At 53.0% G+C, this 25,506-nt stretch overlaps 1 protein-coding gene across 1 annotated transcript in view; it reads left to right on the top strand.

Annotated features, from left to right (window-relative positions):
• SLC12A5 (solute carrier family 12 member 5) overlaps positions 1-25,506 on the top strand; it is a 107,344-nt gene that overhangs the window by 42,507 nt on the left and 39,331 nt on the right. The window contains exons 2-6 of the mRNA XM_060263792.1: positions 17,778-17,872; positions 18,623-18,757; positions 21,147-21,293; positions 22,071-22,125; positions 23,763-23,893. Of these exons, the coding sequence (XP_060119775.1) occupies positions 17,778-17,872; positions 18,623-18,757; positions 21,147-21,293; positions 22,071-22,125; positions 23,763-23,893 (563 nt within the window). The remainder of the gene's footprint in view (positions 1-17,777; positions 17,873-18,622; positions 18,758-21,146; positions 21,294-22,070; positions 22,126-23,762; positions 23,894-25,506) is intronic.

The following is a 25,506-nucleotide window of genomic DNA, read 5'->3' as shown; positions in this document are numbered from 1 at the left end:
AGCCACAGCAGCAACGGAGGGAGAGCACCAAACTCCAGAGGTGGTCCTGGGAGATGGAGGAGTACATCTTAAAGACTGGACATTCCTTCTGCATGCAGCAATGCAACGTTTTGTCCAGAAAGGACATGGACACCTAGGTTGTGGGACTTTGTGTATTATTGGAGAAATACCTGGATGTTTGTGTAATATTTTGGTTAATGGGTTTCTCCTTGTTTGATTGGATTCTGCTACGGGGTCACCTCTGTAGGAGGCAACCCCTCCGGCTCAGAATTTAAGGAGGGGGACGTTTGGAGAAACGCCATTTTAGGCAGTGGTGGTGCTTCATTTGGCAGGGGTCAGTAAATCCCTCAGCCGGTTTTGTAGCCTTCCCCTCACTCCCCCCCCTCCCTTCCAGAGCCAAACCAACAACGCTAGGGGGAAAATTTCCTAGAGAGGCAGGAAGTGCTGTTGTTCCTTGCATGTGTTAGGCAGGAAGAGAAGCCAGATTTGAACTGGGGCTCGAGCGAGCATGTGGTGAGCAATGGAGGCTCCTGCCTGGGAGGCTCCCAGGCAGGCAGACCAAGTAAGTATTTCTCAAGACAGGACAAGGTTAGACCAGGGACAGTAGAAAGCGTTTATAAACACCTTTCCTTTGTCATGCTGTTTGCTGGGCTGGGCTGTGCTGTGCTAATTTTGTAGATGCAACTGTTTTTGTTTTGTTTTTCTTTCCCTATATTTTTCTCTTTTAAATAAATATGTTTTTTCTGTTTAAAATGCTGGCAGTCAATCTCTGTACCACATAGATCCCCAAACCGCTTTAGACCACGCTGTTTTTGAGAAGGGGGCCCCGGGGAAGGGGGAAGGCATGCAGTTGGATATGGTGCCAATCCTCCAGGGGTGCCCCAAAGAAGCGCGGAGGTCTCTGTGAAACCCAAGTGCAGGGTGGCAGAGGACCTGGAGGCCCAGCCTCATAGCTGGAGAGGGGGATTGGGAGTCCTGTTCCTCTCAATCTGAACCCCGGGACTGAGCAGGTGGTGGCAGCGAGCCCAAGGGGCAGGAGGAGAAATAGCTCCCTCCAGGAGTTGGCGACTCCATAGGGAGCAGACGGGACCGGGTCTGAAGGCGCAATCGGGCCGGTTCCGTCACATACACAGTGGCCAAAAAACACCCAGGTGCCATCAGGAGGTCCATCAGTGGGGCCAGGACACTAGAAGCCCTCCCACTGTTGCCCCCCAAGCACCAAGAAGACAGAGCATCACTGCCCTAGACAGAAGAACATAAGAGAAGCCATGTTGGATCAGGCCAGTGGCCCATCCAGTCCAACGCTCTGTGTCACACAGTGGCCAAAGAAACCAGGTGCCATCAGGAGGTCCATCAGTGGGGCCAGGACACTAGAAGCCCTCCCACTGTTGCCCCCCCCCAAGCACCAAGAAGACAGAGCATCACTGCCCTAGACAGAAGAACATAAGAGAAGCCATGTTGGATCAGGCCAGTGGCCCATCCAGTCCAATGCTCTGTGTCACACAGTGGCCAAAGAAACCAGGTGCCATCAGGAGGTCCATCAGTGGGGCCAGGACACTAGAAGCCCTCCCACTGTTGCCCCCTTGGGACATCCCATTCCTTGGGATGGGTGGTGGTTTGTTGGAGGAATGTGTGTGTGTGTGTGTTGTGTATTTGGTGTCCCTGGAGTTAGCAGAGGTGACACTGGCATTGCTTCTCAGGCTTCCTTCCTCCACTAACTCCTTGACTGTTCTCGCTGTGTATGAACATTTTCAAATTCTGTGCTTTGAATGAATGAGGCTCGGCTGTCTGCTTTCATGTTGGCCTTTCAGGGAATGCAACATGTTTCCTTTGAAGGGAGGGGAGGGAGGGAGGGAGGAAGGAAGGAAGGAAGGAAGGAAGGAAGGAAGGAAGGAAGGAAGGAAGGAAGGAAGGAAGGAAGGAAGGAAGGAGGGAAGGGAGGGAGGGAAGGGAGGGAGGGAGGGAGGAAGGGAGGAAGGAAGGAAGGAAGGAAGGAAGGAAGGAAGGAAGGAAGGAAGGAAGGAAGGAAGGAAGGAAGGAAGGAAGGAAGGAAGGAAGGAAGGAAGGAAGGAAGGAAGGAAGGGGGGAAGGGGGGAAGGAAGGGAGGGAGGAAGGCTGGCTGGATGAGTGACTTTTAGGAGCTGTGCAGAGAGTTGCAGGGCTGCTGAGAGCAAAGGAAGCCCACCCCGCCCTCTTCTCTTGCAAGCTCACTGGACAGGTCTCAGCTGGCTGGTGGTGCTGCTACCTTAATGGGGAAGGCTTCTTGTTGTCATGAGAAGGTCCAGGGTTGCCAACTGCAGGCTGGAAAATTCCTGAAGATTTAGGTGCGGAGCCTGGAGTGGGCAGGCTTTGAGGGCAGGAATAGGGTCGCCAACCCCCAGGGGGTAGCTGGAGATCTCCTGCTATAACAATTGGTCTCCATGCAACAGAGACCGATTCACCGGGAGACAATGGCCGCTTTGGGAATTGGGCTCTATGACATGATGCTCCAAGCTTCCTGAGGCTCCACCCCCAAATCTCCAGGTATTTCTTAACGTGTCGCTGGCCTAGACAGGTGGAGCCTCAGCAGGACAGAATGCCCCATAGAGTTGTTGTTGTTCAGTCGCACCGTCGAGTCCGACTCTTTGCGACCCCATGGACAAAGTCACACCAGGCCCTCCTGTCTTCCACCATCCTCCGAAGTCTGCTCAAATTCGTGTTTGTTACATCAGCAACGTTGTCCAGCCATCTCATCTTCTGGCATCCCTTTCTTCTGTTGCCTTCTGTCTTTCCTAGCATCAGGGTCTTCTCTAGGGAGTGCTCCCTTCTCAACTGGGTGGCCAAAGGATTTGAGCTTCAGCTTCAGCATCTGACCTTCCAGGGAACAGTCTGGGTTGATTTCCATTAGGACTGACTGATTGGATCTCCTTGCAGTCCAAGGGACTCTAAAGAGTCTTCTCCAGCACCACATCTCAAAAGCATCTATTCTTCTGCGCTCGGCCTTCCTTATGGTCCAGCTCTCACAGCCATACATTACTACTGGGAATACCATCACTTTGACTATACGGACTTTTGTTGGCAGGGTGATGTCTCTACTTTTTATTATACTGCCCAGGTTCCCCATAGCTGTCCTCCTGAGGAGCAAACGTCTTTTAATTTCATGGCTGCAGTCACCATCTGCAGTGATCTTGGATCCCAGAAATGTGAAGTCTGTCACTACTTCCCTGTCTTCCCCTTCTATTTGCCAAGGAGTGATGGAGCTGGATGCCATGATCTTAGTTCTTTTGATGTTGAGTTTCAAGCCTACTTTTGTGCTCTCCTCTTTCCCCCTCAACAAGAGGTTCTTTAGGTCCTCCTCACTTTCTGCCATTAGAGTGGTGTCGTCTGCATATCTGAGGTTGTTGATGTTTTCCCCGGCAATCTTAATTCCGGCTTGTGCTTCATCCAGGCCAGCATTCCGCATGATGTACTCTGCATATAAATTAAATAAGCAGGGCGACAATATGCATCCTTGTCGAACTCCCTTTCCTGTTCTAAACCAATCAGTTGCTCCATCTCTCGTTCTGACCGTTGCTTCTTGACCCTCCTACAGGCCCCACAGAGACCACCCTCCAAAGCAGTCGTTTTCTCTGGGGGGGGGGGTGGACTGAGCTCTGCCACCTGGAAATCCATTTTAGTCCTTGGGGAGCTCCAGGCGCCACCTGGAAGCTGGCAACCGAGGGTCCAGCAGGAAAAGCCTCTTCTGCCCGGTGCCTGGGAGACAACCCTGGAGCCTAGAGCCCCAGCACCCCTCCGCCTAGGAATTGTGGGCTGCCCTCTGGCCTGCAGCGTCCCAAACTGGGCATGCCAGTGAGATTTTTATGTCAGAGGAACTCGCTTCAAAGGCCTGCTGACATCTTTGCTTGGGAAGTCCCCCTGCCCTGGTTTGTGTCTCACACCCCGAGGTCCCCTGCAGGGAGGGAGGACCTGTGAATCCAGTCCCCTTACCCAGGAGGCCTCTGTTCCTTCCACAGGGAGACAAAGGAGACTCCGGGGCTGGCCTCAGATTCAGCAGGAGCTCACAGGAGCACAGCTCCTGAACCTTTCTGATGGTTCCACCTCTTTCTCCACACCCACCTTGTCCATTGAATAGAAGGTGCAGCTGCATAACAATCCCTGGATTAGGAGAGCGGGCGGCCAGCCAGCCACCAGGAGCTTTGCCACACCCCCAGCAGCCCTCATTAACCCCTGGAGAAGCCCATGCCACGTTTTCTCCACTTTTCATGTGATTTTGGGTGGCAGGTGGCTTGCTGGCCTTTTGACTGGGGGGGGGCGGCCAAGGAGAGCCCCAGGTGAGCGAGGCCTGCTTGGGCTGGCTGGATCTCTAGCCAGTCCAAGCAGGTCTCACTTGCCCGGGGCTCTCCTTTCTTGCATAGGGCTGCTTTTGGCTGGTGGTGGGGGGGGTGGTGGCATATGCTAATGAGGTCTGCGACCTGTTTTTCTGCAAAAGGACCCCTGCTCCAGAGTGACACTGATCTGAGCAAAGCAGTTTATTGGAAGGCATCACTACAACACAATACAACACACAGTGATGATGGCACAAAAGGGGATCTCCGTTGCTCGAGTCTCAGCTTCATAGATACAAACAGCCCCCACCTTCTGACGGGAAAAGAAATCTGGTGGGTGGCGTTGGGGGGGGGGATTTGTGATGTGAAACTAGAAAAAAGAAATGCAAGGAGAATTCAGGGGGGGGGGATGGGAACAGCAGTTTAATCCTCCTCCTTCCAGCCTGCTTCTCCTAAGGAGAGACCCCAGGCTGTGGGACCCCCCATTCTAGTGCTGCCAGAGAGAGAAGGGGGGGCAGCCCAGAAGCGAGGGTGGGCGCAGCAGCGGCAGGCAGCCCACAGCTGAGTGCCTCCAAGTAAACCCACCCCCACACCGCCCTCGCTCAGCCTTCCCGGGAATGCGGGGGTGGGGGGGAGGCGTGTGCTCGGAGTTGGTTTTAGAGGCAGCTTGCTTAGTGATTGTGGGGGGGGGGGGATCTGCTTTTAGAAGGAATGTCTCCAGGAAGTCCTTCCTTGTTAGAACCCTGCATGCTGAGAGGAGAGGAGAGGAAAGGAAGGACAAGTGTGGCAGCCAGCAGTCTCTCGGAGCTGAAATGCAGAATGATGCTGAGAAGAACACATCTTGACCTCGCTGAGGTTGGACAAAGAAGCCGCCGGAAGGAAGAGGGGGAGGCAGGTGGGAGGGAGGGAGTCCTTGAGAGCAGCAGAGAGGCAGCAGCAGCTGAGGGAGGGGGAGGATGCAGAGGAATCTGACCTCTGACCCCACCCCACCCCACCAGCTCTACAGCCTGTGGGGCGCTTGGTCGATGGGACCCTGTGCAGTCACGGGGGGTGGGGGTGGGAGGGGGAACCCAGCAAAGACAGGCCTTGGCAGCTGCTGGGGGGGGTGGTTTGGGGCAGCAGAACAGCAGAGTCCTCTGCCAGCTTCAGAGAGAAGGGAGCCAAGTGGGGGGGACTGTGTGTGTGAGCTGCATTTTGAATACTGGCTTTGCTTGCTCTGTTTTGCCTCCCCCCCCCTCTCATCACAGAACAGGCAGAGACTCTGCAAAGGGGGGGGGGAGGGTGAATTCTTCTCATTCTTCTGAGGGGGGGGCCTCCAGTTGCAGAGGATGGTCACTGCCAGGAAAATGAGTGAGCCCCCCTCCCCCCCGGGGTGGAGGGAAACGGAGCTGCATGGAGCGCCCTGCTTCAGCACCTGCACTGCTGAGTTCCCCACTTTCCCACCTGGGATTCACAGCCGCCTATGGGCGCCTTTTGGCCTGAGGGGTACTTTGAGAGGGGGAGGATTCTTGGAGACACTGAAGCCCAGCCGGGCAGCTGTGGCCCTTCCCTTGGGTGCACCCTGGAGCTGGGGGGTGATGGGCCAGTTGATTGCCTTCCCAGGAGTGGGGGGCTGCCCCCTGTTCTTGCAAGGAGGAGGAGGAAGAGGAAGAGGAGGAGCCGTGGCTTCTGCCGCCCCAGGCAAGGCACGTTCCTCAGTGCTGGAGATGCCCTTGAGGTTAACTTCGCCTGCTGCAGTGGTTGGTGTCCATCTGTGAGCTGGAATAAATATAATTTCCCAGGATATTAGGTGCCAGCTTCACTGTCTTGTCCTTGCCTTCCATGTGCTTCACGGCTCACAGCCCATCCGAGATTTGTTGTTGTTCAGTCACACAGTCGAGTCCGACTCTTTGCGACCCCCTGGACCAAGTCACGCCAGGCCTTCCTATCTTCCACCATCCTCCAAAGTCTGCTCAATTTCGTGTTTGTTACATCAATAATGCTGCCAAGCCATCTCCTCTTTTGCCGTCTGCTTCTTCTTTTGCCTTCTGTCTTTCCCAGCATCAGGGTCTTCTCCAAGGAGTGCTCTCTTCTCATTGGGTGGCCAAAGTATTTGAGTTTCAGCTTCAGCATCTGACCTTCCAGGAAACAGTCTGGGTTGATTTCCCTTAGGACTGACTGACTGGATCTTCTTGCAGAGCAAGGGACTCTCAAGAGTCTTCTCAAGCACTACAGCTCAAAAGCATCTATTCTTCTGCGCTCAGCCTTCCTTATGGTCCAGCTCTCACAGCCATACATTACTACTGGGAAAACCATTGCTTTGACTATATGGGCTTTTGTTGGCAGGGTGATGTCTTTCCCAGCATCAGGGTCTTCTCCAGGGAGTGCTCCCTTCTCATTGGGTGGCCAAAGTACTGGAGCTTCAGCTTCAGCATCTGACCTTCCAGGGAACAGTCTGGGTTGATTTCCCTTCGGACTGACTGATTGGATCTTCTTGCAGTCCAAGGGACTCTCAAGAGTCTTCTCCAGCACCACAGCTCAAAAGCATCTATTCTTCTGCGCTCAGCCTTCCGTATGGTCCAGCTCTCACAGCCATACATTACTACTGGGAAGACCATCGCTTTGACTATACGGACTTTTGTTGGCAGGCTGATGTCTCTACTTTTATGGAAGACTATTTTATATTATAGTGGGTTCTTAGGCACTGAAGACGCAAGGTGGAAGTGGATAACAGCTCTTTATCTGGGAGAGCCGGGTTTGATTCCCCACTCCTCCACTTGCACCTGCTGGGATGGCCTTGGGTCAGCCATAGCTCTGGCAGAGGTCGTCCTTGAAAGGGCAGCTGCTGTGAGAGCCCTCTCCAGCCCCACCCATCTCACAGGGCGTCTGTTGTGGGGGAGGAAGGGAAAGGATATTGTGAGCCGCTCTGAGACTCTTCGGAGTGGAGGGCGGGATATAAATCCAATATCTTCTTATCTTCTTCTTCTTTATTTGGGACAGTATTGTAGATGGCTGAGGACTGGGCCAACGGGGCCAAAGTTATATACAACGCTGAGTTCCCACGAAAGCACATTATTGGATCATTCAAACTGGCAGGGGCTTGTGATTGGTAGATCTGGACCCTGCTGCCCATAGTTCCCAAGCTCAGTCTGTATGGCTCCAATAAGCCAGGCAGAAACACCCATTGGTCTTCAATTGAGTCCACATACATACAAGGACAAAATGCTCCCTCTAAAGCGTTATGCCTCTCAGCCCAGGCTGTAAGCCCCCCACGCCACAATGGCTGCCCCCTCCTGCACCCAGCGTGGAAGTGCCGCCCCCCTCAGCACCTGCAGGGCCCAGTTTGCCTTCAGCCTCTTCCGGCCAGTGTGCCCCCCTGCTCTGGGATGCGACAGAACCGTCCCACACATGAGAATGTCAGAAGAGCTCTGCTGGATCAGACCAGGGGGGCTCCATCCAGCCCAGCATCCTGTCTCCAGTTCTTTAGTGTCGTTTTTGAGACGCAGCGAGTGACCAGAAGTGTACGCAGTATTCCAAATGAGGCCGCACCATAGATCTGTGCAGGGGCTTTATAACGCTGTGCATTTGATTTCTAATCCCCTTCCCTGTAATCCCCAGCATGGAGTTTGCCTTTTTCACCCCTGCTGCTGCATGCAGAACCAGCGTTTTCATCGAGCTTTTTATGACCCCAAGATCTCTTTCAGTTGAAGTCTCAGCCAGTTCATGCCCCATTAATGTATATTTAAAGAGGGGATGTTTGTTCCAGGGTACATCCCCTTGCCTGCTACAAGGAACTTCATTGGCTAGGTTGTTGCCCCTTCATTCCGTTTGCAGAGCTCCTCGTGGAACTTTGGGGGCTTTGCTTCTTTGTTTTTTGTATCATCCGCACACTTGGCCCTCAGCCCCAATTCCAAACCATGCAATTCTGGGCTGTATCAACAGAAGTCTAGGGTCCAGATCATGTGAAGTGATGGTATCGCTTTACTCTGCTCTGGTAAGACCTCACCTGGAGTCTTCTGTTCAGTTTTGGGCACCGCATTTTAAGAAGGATCTAGACAAGCTGGAACGGATCCAGAGGAGGGCGATGAAGAAGGTGAGGGGTCTGGAGACCAAGTCCTATGAGGAAAGGTTGAAGGAGTTGGGGATGCTTAGCCTGGAGAGGAGGCGGCTGAGAGGTGATAGGATCACCATCTTCAAGTACATGAAAGCTGTCCTACAGAGGATGGTGTGGAATTGTTTTCTGTGGCCCCAGAGGGTCAGACCAGAACTAGTGGTTTGAAATTAAATCAAAAGAGTTTCCAGCTCAACATTAGGAAGAACTTCCTGACCGTTAGAGCGATTCCTCACTGGAACAGGCTTCCTCCTCAGGAGATGGTGGGCTCTCCTTCCTTGGAGGTTTTTAAACAGAAGCTAGATGGCCATCTGACAACAATGAAGATCCTGTGAATTTGGGGTAGGTATTTGTGGGTTTCCTGCAATGTTCAGGGGGTTGGACTAGATGACCCTAGAGGTCCCTTCCAACTCTATTATTCTATTCTATGATTCTATTTCAGAACAAATGCAATGGCTTCAGTCTCAGTACTGATCCTTGCGAAGCCCCACTGCTTCCCACCAGGTGTTTGTGAGTTTCCTGCATTGTGTAGGAGGTTGGACTAGATGATCCTAGAGGTCCCTTCCAACTCTATGATTCTAGGATTCTATGAGAACTGCCTCGTTCTTCCCTCTCCCTGCATCCTGCCATTTAACCAGTTTTTGATCCATAAGTGAACTCTCCTCTTATCTCATGACTGCTAAGTTTACTCAGGAATCTTTGGTGAGGTATCTTTTGAAAGTCCAAAGGATATGATGTCTACCAATTCTACTTTGTCAGCTACTGGCATGAAAGTTGTGAGCTACTGCATGAATTAGTGTGTTCTGGGGTCATCCTTCCTGAGCTAAGACAAAAATGTGTGAGCTGGAGGCTAAAAATCTGTGAGCTAGCTCATGATAACTCAGCTTAGTGGGAACACTGGGTCGGTACTGGGTCCAATGCTCTTTAACTTGTTCATAAATGATTTAGAGTTGGGAGTGAACAGTGAAGTGGCCAAGTTTGCGGATGACACTAAATTGTTCAGGGTGGTGAGAACCAGAGAGGATTGTGAGGAACTCCAAAGGGATCTGTTGAGGCTGGGTGAGTGGGCGTCAACGTGGCAGATGCGGTTCAATGTGGCCAAGTGCAAAGTAATGCACATTGGGGCTAAGAATCCCAGCTACAAATACAAGTTGAACTGGCAGAGACTGACCAAGAAAGAGATCTTGGGGTCATGATAGATAACTCACTGAAAGTGTCAAGACAGTGTGCGTTTGCAATAAAAAAGGCCAACGCCATGCTGGGAATTATTAGGAAGGGAATTGAAAACAAATCAGACAGTATCATAATGCCCCTGTATAAATCGATGGTGCGGTCTCATTTGGAGTACTGTGTGCAGTTCTGGTCGCCGCACCTCAAAAAGGATATTATAGCATTAGAGAAGGTGCAGAGAAGGGCAACTAGAATCGTTAAAGGGCTGGAGCACTTTCCCTATGAAGAAAGGTTGAAACGCTTGGGACTCTTTAGCTTGGAGAAACGTCGACTGCGGGGTGACATGATAGAGGTTTACAAGATAATGCATGGGATGGAGAAAGTAGTGAAAGAAGTACTTTTCTCCCTTTCTCACAATACAAGAACTCGTGGGCATTCGATGAAATTGCTGAGCAGACAGGTTAAAACGGATAAAAGGAAGTACTTCTTCACCCAAAGGGTGATTAACATGTGCAATTCACTGCCACAGGAGGTGGTGGCGGCCACAAGTATAGCCACCTTCAAGAGGGGTTTAGATAAAAATATGGAGCACAGGTCCATCAGTGGCTATTAGCCACAGTGTATGTGTGTATATAACATTTTTGCCACTGTGTGACACAGAGTGTTGGACTTGATGGGCCGTTGGCCTGATCCAGCATGGCTTCTCTTATGTTCTTATGTTCTTATGTTCACTGGTCACTGTGTGTGTGTTGGGGGAGGAGGTAGTTGTGAATTTCCAGCATTGTGCAGGTGTTGGACAAGATGACCCTGGAGGTCCCTTCCAATCCTATGATTCCAGGTCGATGAGGGAGGACTTCCTTTTGCAGAAACCTTAAGGATTTCTTTATTTAAAACCTTCATTAGCTGCCTTTCTCCCTTGTAGACTTCAATGTGGCTTACAATATAAATACATTATATAAATTGCAACACAAACAAGAATTATAAAACCCCACAAAAAGTCACCGTTTAAAGGTCTTCAATAATTTAAAAGTCTTTCAGAACAGTGGCTAATTAACCCAGAAGAGATGTTGAGCTGACTGGCCTGTAATTCCTTGTCTCCTCTCTCAACCCCTTTTTAAACACCCCTGTGACATTTGCTTTCTTCACATCCTCTGGTGTGGAGGCTGCATTTAGTAACAAGTTACACATACTGGTTAGTAGTTCATCAATATCACATTTGAGTTATTTAACAACCCTCGAATGTATGCCATCTGGATCTGCAGACTTATGAGTTTTCAGTTTGCCTAGTAGTCCTAGAACTTCATCTGTCTAATTTCATAAAAATATCAGAAGAGCCCTGCCGAGTCAGACCAGTGAGGGTCCACCAAGTCCAGCATCCTGTCTCACACAGGGGCCAACCAGTTCCTCTGGAGGGCCAACAACAGGGCAGAGAGGCAGGGGCCAACATAAGAAGAACCCTGCTGGGTCAGACCAGTGAGGGTCCATCTAGTCCAGCCTTCTGTCTCACACAGTGGCCAGCCAGTTCCTCTGGAAGGCCAACAACAGGGCAGAGAGGCCAAGGTCTTCCTAAAAACATCAGAAGAGCCCTGCTGGATCAGAACACTGAGGATCCATCTGGTCCAGCATTCTGTCTCACACAGTGGCCAGCCAGTTCCTCTGGAGGGCCAACAACAGGGCAGAGAGGCCGAGGTCTTCATAAAAACATCTGAAGAGCCCTCTGGATCAGAACACTGAGGATCCATCTGGTCCAGCATCCTGTCTCACACAGTGGCCAGACAGTTCCTCTGGAGGGCCAACAACAGGGCAGAGAGGCCAAGGCCTTCCCCTGAGAAGAACATCAGAAGAGCCCTGCTGGATCAGACCAGTGAGAGTCCATCTAGTCCAGCCTTTTGTCTCACACAGTGGCCAGCCAGTTCCTCTGGAGGGCCAACTACAGGGCAGAGAGGCCGAGGTCTTCATAAGAACATCAGAAGAGCCCTGCTGGGTCAGACCAGTGAGGGTCCATCTAGTCCAGCCTCCTGTCTCACACAGTGGCCAACTAGTTCCTCTGGAAGGCCAACAACAGGGCACAAAGGCTGGGGCCTTCCCCTGAAGTTTTAAAATCAAAAGTGACTGTTTTGAACTTTGGGGACAACTTTCCACTGACATTACTGCTGAACTTAATAGCATTATGTTCACTGTTTCCAATCCAGGCAACAGTATCTCCATAGAATCATAGAGTTGGAAGGGACCTCTAGGGTCATCTAGTCCAACCCCCTGCACAATGCAGGAAACTCACAAACACCTCCCCCTAAATTCACAGGATCCACATTGCCGTCAGATGGCCATCTAGCCTCTGTTGAAAAACCTCCAAGGAAGGAGAGCCCACCACCTCCCGAGGAAGCCTGTTCCACTGAGGAACTGCTTTAATGGTCAGGAAGTTCTTCCTAATGTTGAGCCAGAAACTCTTCTGATTTAATTTCAACCCATTGGTTCTGGTCCTACCTTCTGGGGCCACAGAAAACGATTCCACACCATCCTCTAGATGACAGCCCTTCAAGTACTTGAAGATGGTGATCATATCACCTCTCAACCACCTCCTCTCCAGGCTAAACATGCCCAGCTCCTTCAACCTTCCCTCATAGCACTTGGTCTCCAGACCCCTCACCATCTTCGTTGCCCTCCTCTGGACCCGTTCCAGCTTGTCTAGATCCTTCTTAAAATGTGGTGCCCAAAACTGAACACAAGACTCCAGGTGAGGTCTTACCAGAGCAGAGTAAAGTGATACCATCACTTCACATGATCTGGACACTAGACTTCTGTTGATACAGCCCAAAATTGCATCTTAACTGAATTAAGTATGTAATCAAACCCTTAAGCTAATGGGTAATCACTTTAATAGGAACGAGTGGAAAGCTGCAAGAAATTTTCAGGGCGGAGTTTTGCCCCCCCCTTTCTTTCCTCCCCTCTCTTGCTAGTTCTCTGCCTCTCAGCCGTCCTCTCTCAGGGTGCCCCTTCTCTTCTCCCCATGGCTGTTGCTTTCTGCCCCCCACCTCCTCTCTCTCTCTTTCTTCCGCTCTACATCATCAATCTTTCTCTCTCTTCCTACGCCCACCTCAGCACTCTCTCTGTTTGTCTGTCTGCCCTCCCCCACCCCATGGAGCAAAAGTGAACAACAAGAAACTGTGACAAAAACACAACACCACAAAAAAGTGTATTCAAAGTATTGAACTCTTATTTGTATAGAGCAGTAACAGCTCCCCCTTCATCTCTCAGAACTAAGCCATCCTGTACCAGAGACATTTCATCTCCTGTCGGCTTTCCCCCAAGATTTAGTTTAAAAACTACTCTGCCATCTTTTTGATTTTAAGCATCAGCAGCCTGGTTCCTTCTCGGGGCAAGTGGAGGCTGGCTCTTTTATACAGGTCCTGCTTGTTCCGAAAAGCATCCCAGTGCCTAAAACTCAAGTCCTCCCTCCCTATACCATTGTCTCATCCACTCATTGAGACTCCTAATCTGTGCCTGTCTCTCTGGCCCCGGATGTGGAACAGGCAGCCTTTCTGAGAGGGGTTCTGGCCTTGAGTCTCCCGCCCAGCAGTCTAAATTTTTCCTCCAGGACCATTCTACTACATTTCCCCACATCGTTGGTGCCAGCATGTACCACGGCCACTGGCTCCTCCCCAGCACTCTCTGCCAGCCTATCTAGACCACACGTGATGTCTGCTACCTTTGCACTTGGCAGGTTTGGCACCCATCTATCTACAGGCCTAAGGATTGGATCACCAGCTCCAAAAGAGCCCCCCTCCTGCCCAGGGGAGGGGTCCTTGGTGTGAAAGGATAACCACTCACCAGTTGTAGAGGGAGTCCCTTCTGAGGGCACCTTCCCCCTTTCTTCAGAATGGTGCCCTGTTTCCCTTTGACCCTCCTGCTCCCTGACAGCTATGGGGTGGGACACAAGTCCCCAGGAGTCTTAGCCCTGTGCCTACCTGACTGTCTCTGCTTCTTGAGGTCAGCCACCTTGGCCTCAAGGGTGCAAACCCCTTCCCCGAGAACCAGAAGCTCCTTGCACCAAGCACTCCCCCCCCAATGACATCTGTCCAGGTGGCAGCCAGTCATACATGTTGCACTCCATGCAATATGCTGGATACCCCCACGCCCTGCTGGCATTTTGCCTTCAGAATTGTTTTCTTTTTTAATCTCCTTTTTAATAAATTTCATAATTATGTGGGTCTGTTTGTGGAAAGTGTGCTTGCCCATTTTAGGGACATGGAGAGACCAATGCCCTGGGTTCCTTTGCTGTGTTGCTGAACTCGCACCTGCTTCTTCTTTCCTCCCAGACGTTTTGTCACTGGGGCAGGGCTGGCTGCCTTCAGAGCTCAGGTTGCTACACGCTGCTCCTCTTTGAGCAGGGCTCCATCAGGGGCTCTTAGCCACAAGGCATAGAAGGATCTCTGTCTGGGGCAGGGATGCTCTGTATCCTTGGTGCTTGGGGGGGGACACAATGGGAGGGCTTCTAGTGTCCTGGCCCCACTGATGGAGCTCCTGATGGCACCTGGGTTTTTTGGCCATTATGTGACACAGAGTGTTGGACTGGAGGGGCCATTGGCCTGATCCAACCTGGATTCTCTTATGTTCTCATGTCTGAAGCAGTGATGCTCTGTATCCTCGGTGCTTGTGGGCGGACATAGTGGGAGGGCTTCTAGTGTCCTGGCCCCACTGATGGACCTCCTGATGGCACCTGGGTTTTTTGGCCACTGTATGACACAGAGTGTTGGACTGAATGGGCCATTGTCCTGATCCAACATGGCTTCTCTTATGTTCTTATATCTGGGGCAGTGATGCTCTGTATTCTCAGTGCTTGGGGAGGGCACAGTGGGACGGCTTCTAGTGTCCTGGCCCCACTGATGGAGCTCCTGATGGTATCTGGGTTTTTTGGCCACTGTGTGACACAGAGTGTTGGACTGGAGGGGCCACTGGCCTGATCCAACAGGGCTTCTCTTATGTGACACAGAGTGTTGGACTGGATGGGCCATTGGCCCAATCCAACAGGGCTTCTCTTCTGTTCTTATGTGACACAGAGTGTTGGACTGGAGGAGCCATTGGCCTGATCCAACAGGGCTTCTCTTATGCTCTTATGTGACACAGAGTGTTGGACTGGAGGGGCCACTGGCCTGATCCAACAGGGCTTCTCTTATGTTCTTATGTGACACAGAGTGTTGGACTGGAGGGGCCACTGGCCTGATCCAACAGGGCTTCTCTTATGTTCTTATGTGACACAGAGTGTTGGACTGGAGGAGCCATTGGCCTGATCCAACAGGGCTTCTCTTATGTTCTTATGTGACACAGAGTGTTGGACTGGAGGGGCCATTGGCCTGATCCAACACGGCTTCTCTTATGTTCTTATGTGACACAGAGTGTTGGACTGGAGGGTCCACTGGCCTGATCCAAGAGGGCTTCTCTTATTTTTTTTTATGTGACACAGAGCGTTGGACTGGAGGGGCCACTCCCGTGGAGGCCCTGAAGCAGTTGAAATCTTGGGGGCCCCCATGCAAATGATCTCAGAGTCTGAGCCCCGGTCCCGCCACTCGTGGCTCCCACTGCAGCCTGCGGGCACCTTCATAAAAGCCTCTTTGACAAATCTGTGAGGGGGGGGGAGATGCAGAGAGAGGCAAACTTGACAACAATTCCAGGCAAGTCGGGCAAAGAGCGGCTCCGTTGCTGGTTGTGTGTGCAGGCTGGGAGGGCTGCAAGCAGGGGGGCAGGAACGGGGTGGGTGGAGGCAGCCTGGGGCCCCTAAAGGCATGGAGTTCCATAGGCCACTGCTTACTTGGCCTCGTTGTTAACAGGCTCTTAGGGAGAGAGTGAGCATTAGAGCAGAACAGTCTGTGGCCAGGAAAGAAGCCCCTCTGGTGATGTGTGGGGTGGTGCTGGTGTGTGCGTGTGTGGGGGGGACCAGTCAACGAAGCACCTTCCAAGCGGAGGGGCAGCACAGCAGCAGGGGAAGTGTTCAGGAGGAGCTGAACCCGGCCGGGGTGGGTGAAGGTGGTCTATGCAGCAGGGAGCATGGGGCAGGGGGAAGCAGCCCCAGGGACCAGTCCTTGTGACAATTAGGGCATGGGTTGAACCAGCCAAGTGGAATTTGCATGCGTAGCACCTCTTCTCTTCACCGGTGGCTTGCTGGCTCCGTGGCCAGCAATTCGGGGCTCCCTTGGGGGCTTCCCCCAGCAGAGGCCCATCCAGGTGGCTTTCTTGTTCCTTTCTAGTTTGGTGCTCAGCAGAGCAGGGTGGAGAGCCTGATCTCATCAGATCTCTAAGCTGGACAAGGTGAGCTTGGTCCTTGGAAGGAAGACCACGTATGAACATATGAAGCTGCCTTCTACTGAATCAGACCCCCCCTTTGGTCCATCAAAGTCAGTATTGTCTTCTCAGACTGGCAGCGGCTCTCCAGGGTCTCAAGCTGAGGTTTTCCACACCTATTTGCCTGCACCCTTTTTTGGAGATGCCAGGGATTGAACCTGGGACCTTCTGCTTCCCAAGCAGATGCTCTACCACTGAGCCACCGTCTGTCCCCTGCTTTCCAGGGTCTCAAGCGGAGGTTTTTCACACCTATTTTCCTGTACCCTTTTTTTGGAGATGCCAGGGATTGAACCTGGGACCTTCTGCTTCCCAAGCAGATACTCTACCACTGAGCCACCATCTGTCCCCTGCTTTCCAGGGTCTCAAGCTGAGGTTTTTCACACCTATTTTCCTGTACCGTTTTTTGGAGATGCCAGGGATTGAACCTGGGACCTTCTGCTTCCCAAACAGATGCTCTACCACTCAGCCACCGTCCTTCCCCAACTCAAGACAACTCAGGACAACTTAGCAGAGGAAGGCCATGACAAGCCAGCTCTGCTTCTCTCTTGCCTCGGAAGCCCCTTGCTGGGGTCACCCTGCCTCAGTTGGGACTTGATGGCACTTAGAACCATAGAGTTGGAAAGGGCCATACAGACCGTCTAGTCCAGGGATGGCCAAGCTTGCTTGACGTAAGAGCCACATAGAATAAACATCAGTTGCTTGAGAGGCACAAGACATTAATGCCAGGTGTTGGAAGGAAGGAAGGAAGGAAAATAGATAGGGGTAGGGGAGGTGGAAAGAAAGCAACTGTAACTTTAAATGCATTCTCCAAGCCACCAGCTGGCTTCACTTGGAGAAGTAATTTAAAGGGTCAAATACCTTTTCCAAGCTGATCAATGTGGTGGCAGCGGCTTCAAGAGCCACACAATATGTGTGAAAGAGCCACAGTTTCGCCACCCTTGATCTAGTCCAACCCCCTGCTCCATGCAGGATCAGCCTACAGCATCTCTGACCAATAATCATCCAGCCGTGTTTTGAAGGCTGCCAACGAACAGGAGTTCCCCACCTCCCTAGGCAGCTGGTTCCACCTCTGAACTACTCTGACTGTAAACCCACCCCCCATTATCCAGTCGGTGCCTCTAACTTGGTACAGAGAGTGGGCGTGGTCTCCTCTCCTGGCTTTGGGGGTGGTGGTGAAGAGGAGTGCCCCAGATACCAGTCCTAGCCTTGCTAATGAACCAGAGGAGTTTTGTTGGGCATGTGCAGGCGACTGTCGGGGAGGGGCTCTCCAGGCTGCCCCCACTCTGGTGTGGGTCTGTCTGGGAGGGCCCATAGCACCCCCTCACCCCTGTCTTCCTTCTTAACAACCCCCCTTCTATCTGTGACTGAAGAGACATGAGGACCCAGGCAGTATAACAAGAAGTTTATTCTAAGTGCTCAAGAACAAACAAATGGACTTTAATTACTAGTGCAACAGTAAAAGGGGGGGAAAGCAGTAAAGGTGGTGCAAAGAAAAGCCCTGATGTGACTAACTAACACGCTTCCTCCTTCTACTTCCAACTCACCCCTCTTTGGATGAGGGAACTCTCCTACTGCAGCCTCCCTCCAGCTCAGCCTTTCCAGAGAGAACACACTTCCCCCTCTCTAGCGAGACCTCTTATCCTTTTCTTTTCCAGGTCCCACCCCTCTATTCTCCATTGGACAAGTTTTCCCTCCAAAACTTCTGCCCACCCAATCAGAGGGGCTGAAGGGATTCTGGGAGATGTAGGCCTGGTTGCTACTCTAATACAGGCTTTCTTGGGCCTGTAGACCACACTAGGCCTGGGATCATGACAAGGGCCAGGCAGGGAAGGGATCACATGCCCCACATACAGACCCCCTGCACCTCTTCCTTTCAGGAGATGGAAACCCCAAAGAGAGCAGCCCCTTCATCAACAGCACAGACCTGGAGAAAGGGAAGGAGTATGACGGGAAGAACATGGCCTTGTTTGAGGTGAGTGGGGTGGGGCAGGTGGGGGGGTAGTGTTGCTAAGTTCAATTCAAAAATTATCTGGGGACTTTGGGAGTGGAGCCAGGAGACTTCAGGGGTGGAGCCAGGAGAAAGGTTGTGACAAGCATAATTGAACTCCAAAGGGAGTTCTGGCCATCACATTTAAAGGGAACACACACCAAATGCCTTCCTTCCATTGGAAATAATGAAGGATAGGGGCACCTTTTTGGGGGGCTCATAGAATAGGATCCCTGGGTCCAATCTTTTTGAATCATGGGGTGTGTTTTGAGGAAAGGCATTGGATGCTATGCTGCAAAAATGGTGCCTCTACCTCAAAAAACAGCCCCCCCCCCAGAGCCCCAGATACCCGCAGAACAATTCTCCATTATTCCCTATGGGAATAATGGAGAAGGGTTTAGATAAAAATATGGAGCACAGGTCCATCAGTGGCTATTAGCCACAGCGTATGTGTGTATATAGATTTTTTTTGCCACTGTGTGACACAGAGTGTTGGACTTGATGGGCCATTGGCCTGATCCAACATGGCTTCTCTTATGTTCTTATGAATCAGTCTCCATAGGGAATAATGAATGCCCAGCAGACATTTCCCTCCCCCTCCCCCGCTTTCTGATGACCCTGAAGTGGGGGGGTCCCCTGTCCGCACCTGGGGATTGGCAACCCTATGGGGGGGCAAGGGCGTGGCTGGACAGGAGCTGTTTCCTAAGCCTCACCCCCCCTTCTTGTGCCTTCCAGGAGGAGATGGACACCAGCCCCATGGTTTCCTCCCTGCTCAGCGGGCTGGCCAACTACACCAACCTGCCCCAGGGCAGCCGGGAGCACGAAGAGGCTGAGAACAACGAGGGAGCCAAGAAGAAGCCCTCCGTCAAGGTGTGTGGGGCTCAAGCGGGGCTGGGGGGGCGCTTTGAGCTGAGGGTCTGAAGTCCTGGTTGGCGTTCCCTTTTCCCCACCCCGTTAAGAGGCAACACAACAACAGGGGACACAACAGCCTTTATGTGTGTGTGTGGGGGGGAGCTCTCTCAGCTTCCAGACTCTCTCTGTGCCACTGGAGGAAACCTCGGGTGCTGCCTGGCCTGAGCTGACTCTGGAAGCTGGTGGGGGGCTGGGGTGGGGTGTCCATTTCTCCTTCTGGAGGGATTGGGGTCCTCTTGTTGCTTGCACAATGGGTGGGGCTGGCAGAGCAACAGACCCCCCTCCCCATAGGGGCTGAGACCCTGCCCATGGGGCTTCAGGGGCTTTCTCCCAGGCTAGATTCCTGCAGCCCCATTTGCACGCTGGGCTGCTGTGGTCTAAGAGGAGGTGGGTAGGGGGACAAGGGCTCCCTGCCCTGGATAGGGTTGCCAAGTCCAATTCAAGAAATATCTGGGGACTTTGGGGGTGGAGCCAGGAGACTTTGGGGGTGGAGCCAGGAACAAGAGTGTGACAAGCATAACTGAACTCCAAAGGGAGTTCTGGCCATCACATTTAAAGGGACAGCACACCTTTTTAAATCTTCCTTCCATAGGAAATCATGAAGGATAGGGGCACCTTCTTTGGGGGCTCATAGAATTGGACCCCCTGGTCCAATCGTTTTGAAAATAGAGGGTATTTTGGGGAGAGGCACTAGATGCTATACTGAAAATTTGGTGCCTCTACCTCAAAACACAGCCCCCCTAGATTCCCTGATATCCGCGGATCAATTCCCCATTATTCCCTAAAACTGCTGGAGATCTAGAGCTGTGGGGGTGGGGTTTCCCCCTCCGGCTAGCTGGCTGGGGGCGGGGGGGGGGGGAGGACCTGTAAAACCAGGAGATCCCCCGCTGGGACCTGGAGTTTGGGAATCCTAAGCCCAGAACCGCATGTCTTTGCTCAGCATTATTTATTTATTTTTATTTGTTTATTTAGTCGGCTTCTACTCCTCCCTTTCCCATAAGGGGCTCAGAGTGGGTCACAACATAATCTGAACAACAATAAAAACCTACAATTTAAGTTTAAAAACAATACCGTAAAATTAGCAAACCAAGAACAATAGAACAATGAAACAAAATAAGGTTCCGAAGGCCGAGTTCCGGGCTTGCTGGATTGCCCTGCCCCAGAGCCCCTTCTTCTTCCGCTGGAGCCTCCCTTTGTGCCCCTCAATGGCTTCCAGCTCAGTCTTTGTGCGAGTGGAGGGTTTAGCGCAAGTGGCCAAACTTGCTTAACATAAGAGTCACATAAAATGAACATCAGATGTTTGAGAGTCTCAGGACATGAATGTCAAATGTTTGCGAGCAACAAGACAAGAAGGAAGGAAAGCAAATAGATGGGGGAGGGAGCGGTGGAAAGAAAGCAACTTTAAAGCCATTCTCTAAGCTGCCACCTGGCTTGGTTTGGCGAAGTGATTTAAAGAGACAAATGCATTCTCCAAGCCAGCCGGCAGAACGGTAGGGGCTCCACGAGCCACACAATATGTGTGAAAGAGGCACACGTGGTTCCTGAGTCACAGTTTGGCCACCTTTGATTTAGAGGAAGAAGCGCATGGTAGAGACTGGCCAGCCGGCCCAGAATGTGTCCCTGGGTGGCAGCAGACAGGTGTTGGTTTGACTTGAAGGCATGCCCAGTTGAAAGGGCTCCCTGTCATAGGTGGGGCGGCTATTAAGTTTTCTTGGGGGCCAGTGGTGGTTCTGAGCCTTCCCCTCCCTCCCCTCCCCTTCCCTCCCACCCACTAAGGAAGCTGCATTAGCATGAAATGCGTCTCTCAAGACACAAGTGAAAAATTAGGACACTTTAAAAAAAAGCAGCACTCCAGGCGAGAGAGTGTGATTGACAGAGCCACGTGTCTGCGATGCTCAGATCTCGGCTGTGGGTCTCCTGAGACCTTTGCGGGGGGGCCGCCCCCCATGGCCATCAGCCAACTCCTTGGCATTCTGCTTGATTCTTATTTACTGTTTTTTAAGGGCTTGGGGGAGAAATCGCAGATCTGGGATTCTATCCTCAGGGTGGGGTGAACAAAAACAACTCTTGGGGCTGCGGTTGCAAGTGGAGCAAGGGATGGCTGAGAGTCTAAATGCCGCCCCCCCCCCCCGCTTGTCAGAAAGGTTCTGGGAGCCCCCAAGACGTCCTCTGGGGGCCAGCTGAGAATTAGCCCCTTCCCAGGAGCTGCTCCCTTCCTCTGCCCCATGCAAGGGGGCTCCGGAGAGGAGGCATCGGTGTGCGGCGCAAACTCCTCCCCTCCTCTGCCCTCCTGGCCTCCCCCCCCCCGCACTGACCTGCCTGACCCCCGCTGTCTTTCGTCCTGCAGGCTCCTCGGATGGGCACCTTCATGGGGGTTTACCTGCCCTGCCTGCAGAACATCTTTGGCGTGATCCTCTTCCTCCGCCTCACCTGGGTGGTGGGCATTTCGGGCATCCTGGAGTCCTTCTGCATGGTCGTCCTCTGCTGCTCCTGCGTGAGTCTCCAGCCCACCCCCACCCTGCTCCTCTGGGAAGCCCCCGTTGCCAGCCCCCCCCCCAGCAGCCCTGCCCCTCCTGCCTCTGCTGCATGGTGCGGTCCCTGCCCGCAGCCAGGCTTGGGAGGCCGAGGAGCAGCCGGCTGCTGGTGCTGGGGATGGGGATGGATACGCCTGCCTGGGTGGGCAGCGGTGCGGGGAGGCTGAGCTCTGGCAGCTGATTAATCCCCGCCTGTCACCCAGCAGGCTCCAGGTGCATCCTGGCCCACAAGCACGGCTGCTCAAGCCCATCCATCCCTCCAGCTCCTCTCGCGGCAGCGCAAGGAGCCCGGCCTCTTCTCAAATGGCCCAGTCCCGCCACCCATAGGGCCTAGAGGTCCAGGCCCATCCTTTCAGCCCCCCTTTCCAGCCGTATAGCCCCTCTGTCAGAGGCCCCCCAGTCTGTCCCCTTTTCTCACCGCTGCTCTGGACGAGGAGCAGCCTTGCTGCAGGTCTCCTCACTTTCTTCTCTCCCCTTCCCTGGCGGGGCGGGGGGAAGTCTTGCAGCCAACCTTCCAAGCACCCAACTTCGGTTCAAGCTGGCTCTGTCTCTCTGAGAGAGGGGCACATAAGAAAGGGGTAGGGGGGGCAGAGCTGCTGTGCCTGCCCAGGGAAAGGGGAGGTAGCTTGTGGATCTCAAGGGAGCTGACTGTGCCAAGAGGCCCGGGCTGCCCAACCAACAACAAACCCCTTTTCCCTGGCACGCCCCCCTCCAACACCTCTGCCTTGCCCCCACAGACGATGCTGACGGCCATCTCCATGAGTGCCATCGCGACCAACGGCGTGGTACCAGGTTTGTTGCGGGCTGGGGGGGATGGGGCAGGAGGCCCTGTGTGGCCTTAGGCTGGAGGAAGAGAGCCTGGGAAGGTGCCCACGCTTTTGCCCCAGCCCCACAGTGTGTGTGTATGGGGGGCGGGGGGTGGAAAGAGAAGGCCTTGCCTGGCTGCCTTCTCTGGGCGGACAGCTGCCATCTTGGATTGAGAGCGGAGGGCAGGGGATTCCTGGCTGCCAAGGCTGCTTTCTCCAACTCTTGCACAGCCCAGCCTCTTGGAGTGGGGCTGGGAATTTCTGCACAGGCAGCTTTGCTCACCTGGTCTCTCCCAGGGAGAGCCAGTGTGGTGTGGTGGGGAAGTGCGTGGACTCTTATCCGGGAGAACCAGGTTTGATTCCCCACTCCTTCACCTGCACCTGCTGGAATGGCTTTGGGTCAGCCAGAGCTCTCTTATCTGGGAGAACCGGGTTGGATTCCCCACTCCTCCACTTGCAGCTGCTGGAATGGCATTGGGTCAGCCATCACTCTCTTATCTGGGAGAACCAGGTTTGATTCCCCAGTCCTCCACTTGCACCTGCTGGAATGGCCTTGGGTCAGCCAGAGCTCTCTTATCTGGGAGAACCGGGTTTGATTCCCCACTCCTCCACTTGCGGCTGCTGGAATGGCCTTGGGTCCGCCAGAGCTCTCTTATCTGGGAGAACCGGGTTTGATTCCCCACTCCTCCACTTGCACCTGCTGGAATGTCCTTGGGTCAGCCGAGCTCTCTTATCTGGGAGAACGGGGTTTGGTTCCCCACTCCTCCACTTGCACCTGCAGGAATGGCCTTGGGTCAGCCAGAGATCTCTTATCTGGGAGAACGAGGTTTGTTTCCCCACTCCTCCACTTGCAGCTGCTGGAATGGCCTTGGGTCAGCCAGAGCTCTCTTATCTGGGAGAACCGGGTTTGATTCCCCACTCCTCCACTTGCACCTACAGGAATGGCCTTGGGTCAGCCAGAGATCTCTTATCTGGGAGAACGGGGTTTGGTTCCCCACTCCTCCACTTGCAGCTGCTGGAATGGCCTTGGGTCAGCCAGAGCTCTCTTATCTGGGAGAACCGGGTTTGATTCTGCACTCCTCCACTTGCAGCTGCTGAATGGCCTTGGGTCAGCCAGCGCTCTCTTATCTGGGAGAACCGGGTTTGATTCCCCACTCCTCCACTTGCACCTGCTGGAATGGCCTTGGGTCAGCCAGAGATCTCTTATCTGGGAGAACGGGGTTTGGTTCCCCACTCCTCCACTTGCACCTGCTGGAATGGCCTTGGGTCAGCCAGAGCTCTCTTATCTGGGAGAACCGGGTTTGATTCCGCACTCCTCCACTTGCAGCTGCTGAATGGCCTTGGCTCAGCCAGAGCTCTCTTATCTGGGAGAACCGGGTTTGATTCCCCACTCCTCCACTTGCAGCTGCTGAATGGCCTTGGGTCAGCCATAACTCTGGCAGGAGTTGTCCTTGAAAGGGCAGCTGCTGTGAGAGCCCTCTCAGCCCAACCCACCTCACAGGGTGTCTTTTGTGGGGGGAGAAGATAAAGGAGATTGTGAGCCACTCTGAGTCTCTGATTCAGAGAAAAGGGTGGGGTATAAATCTGCAATTCTTCAATTCTTCTTCTTCTCCCTCTTTCCAGCTGGGGGCTCCTACTACATGATCTCACGCTCTCTGGGCCCGGAGTTTGGTGGAGCTGTAGGCCTCTGCTTCTACCTGGGCACCACCTTTGCCGGTGCCATGTACATCTTGGGCACCATCGAGATCCTACTGGTGAGTGGGGGTGAGGGACGGGGAAGGCAGGACCTCCACTCACCATGGATGTTGGTGGAGGCTCAGCAGCCTGGGGGTTGCGCCCCCCCCATGTGGCCACCTTAGAGCTGCCCCTGGGTGGCAAAACCTGCTGCTCAGAGAAGTTCTGTTGCCCCTTTTAAGGGAACAGCTTCCAAGCCTTGATGTAGCTTTGCTTTTGAGCAACAAATATTTGCTTGGTGGTGCCTACCCAAACCCCCATAGGTAAGGAGGGAGGGAGAGAGGGGGCTTGCTTAGCTGGCTCAGTATGTGGATGCCTGTGCGGGGGGGGGGGGGGCGTTTGGTGCTCTCCCCTTCTGCTGCTGTGGCCAGAGGAAACAGAATTAATAAGGCTGAATGAGCCAACCAGGGAAGGCCCATGGCTCAGTGGAAGGGCCTCCTCTTGGCATGCAGAAGGTCCCAGGTTCAATCCCCGCCATTTCCGGTTAAAAGGACTAGATAGTAGTTGATGTGAAAGACCTTGGCCTGAGACCGTGGCTCGGTGGAAGAGCCTCTGCTTGGCATGCAGAAGGTCCCAGGTTCAATCCCCGCCATTTCCGGTTAAAAGGACTAGATAGTAGTTGATGTGAAAGACCTTGGCCTGAGACCGTGGCTCGGTGGAAGAGCCTCTGCTTGGCATGCAGAAGGTCCCAGGTTCAATCCCCGGCATCTCCACTTAAAAAGGACCAGGCAACAGGTGATGCGAAAGACCTCAGCCTGTGGCTCGGTGGAAGAGCCTCTGCTTGGCATGCAGAAGGTCCCAGGTTCAATCCCCGGCATCTCCATTTTAAAGGGCCAGGTAGGAGGTGGATGTGAAAGATCTCATCCTGAGACCCTGGAGAGCAGCTGCCAGCCTGAGTAGACAATACTGACCTTGATGAACCAAGGGTCTGATTTAATATAAGGCAGCTTCATGTGTGTTTGGACAGGGGCTGTGGCTCAGTGGACCATCTGCTTGGCATGCAGAAGGTCCCAGGTTCAATCCCCGGCATCTCCACTTAGAAAGGACCGGGCAGCAGGTGCCGGGAAAGACCCTTCTCTGCCTGAGTCCCTGGAGAGCTGCTGCCAGCTTGAGTAGACAAGACTGACCTCAATGAACTGGGGGGTCTGATCCAGTATTCAAGCAGCTTTGTGTATGATTTGTAAAATGGTTTTTTAAAAAAAAAATGTGGGGAACTTAGATTTTATTGGCAGCTACACTCACAAAGAAGTCTGGTCGAAACTCACAAAGAACGCTGCAACCGGATCTCTTCCAAAGGCAACGTGATGACCCCCACCCCTCCAATACATTTCAGGCATACTCACTACTTTTAACATGGGGGAGGGAAAACCTACAAAGGCATTTAGAATACATAAAAGAATCAACAGTTTCTAAGGGCCAAAGTGTCCAATATTGACAAAGCATCTATTGGTGCCTTAAAGCCTAACTATTTCTCTTTAATTTAAAAACCTAATGCATGTTGTCATGATCCTGGGCCTAGCGAAGCCTGCAGCTCCCAGAAAAGCCTGTTTAGGAGTTACTGGGAAAAGCTACATCTCCCAGGATCCCCTCTGATTGGGGAGCAAGGGGTTCGGAGGGAAACAGGCCCAGAGAG

The sequence above is a fragment of the Heteronotia binoei genome, chromosome 2, assembly GCF_032191835.1.
Source record: "Heteronotia binoei isolate CCM8104 ecotype False Entrance Well chromosome 2, APGP_CSIRO_Hbin_v1, whole genome shotgun sequence".
In the NCBI taxonomy this organism is placed as follows: domain Eukaryota; kingdom Metazoa; phylum Chordata; class Lepidosauria; order Squamata; family Gekkonidae; genus Heteronotia; species Heteronotia binoei.
Note: the sequence above shows the minus strand (reverse complement) of the source record. Positions and strands in the feature narration are given on the sequence as shown.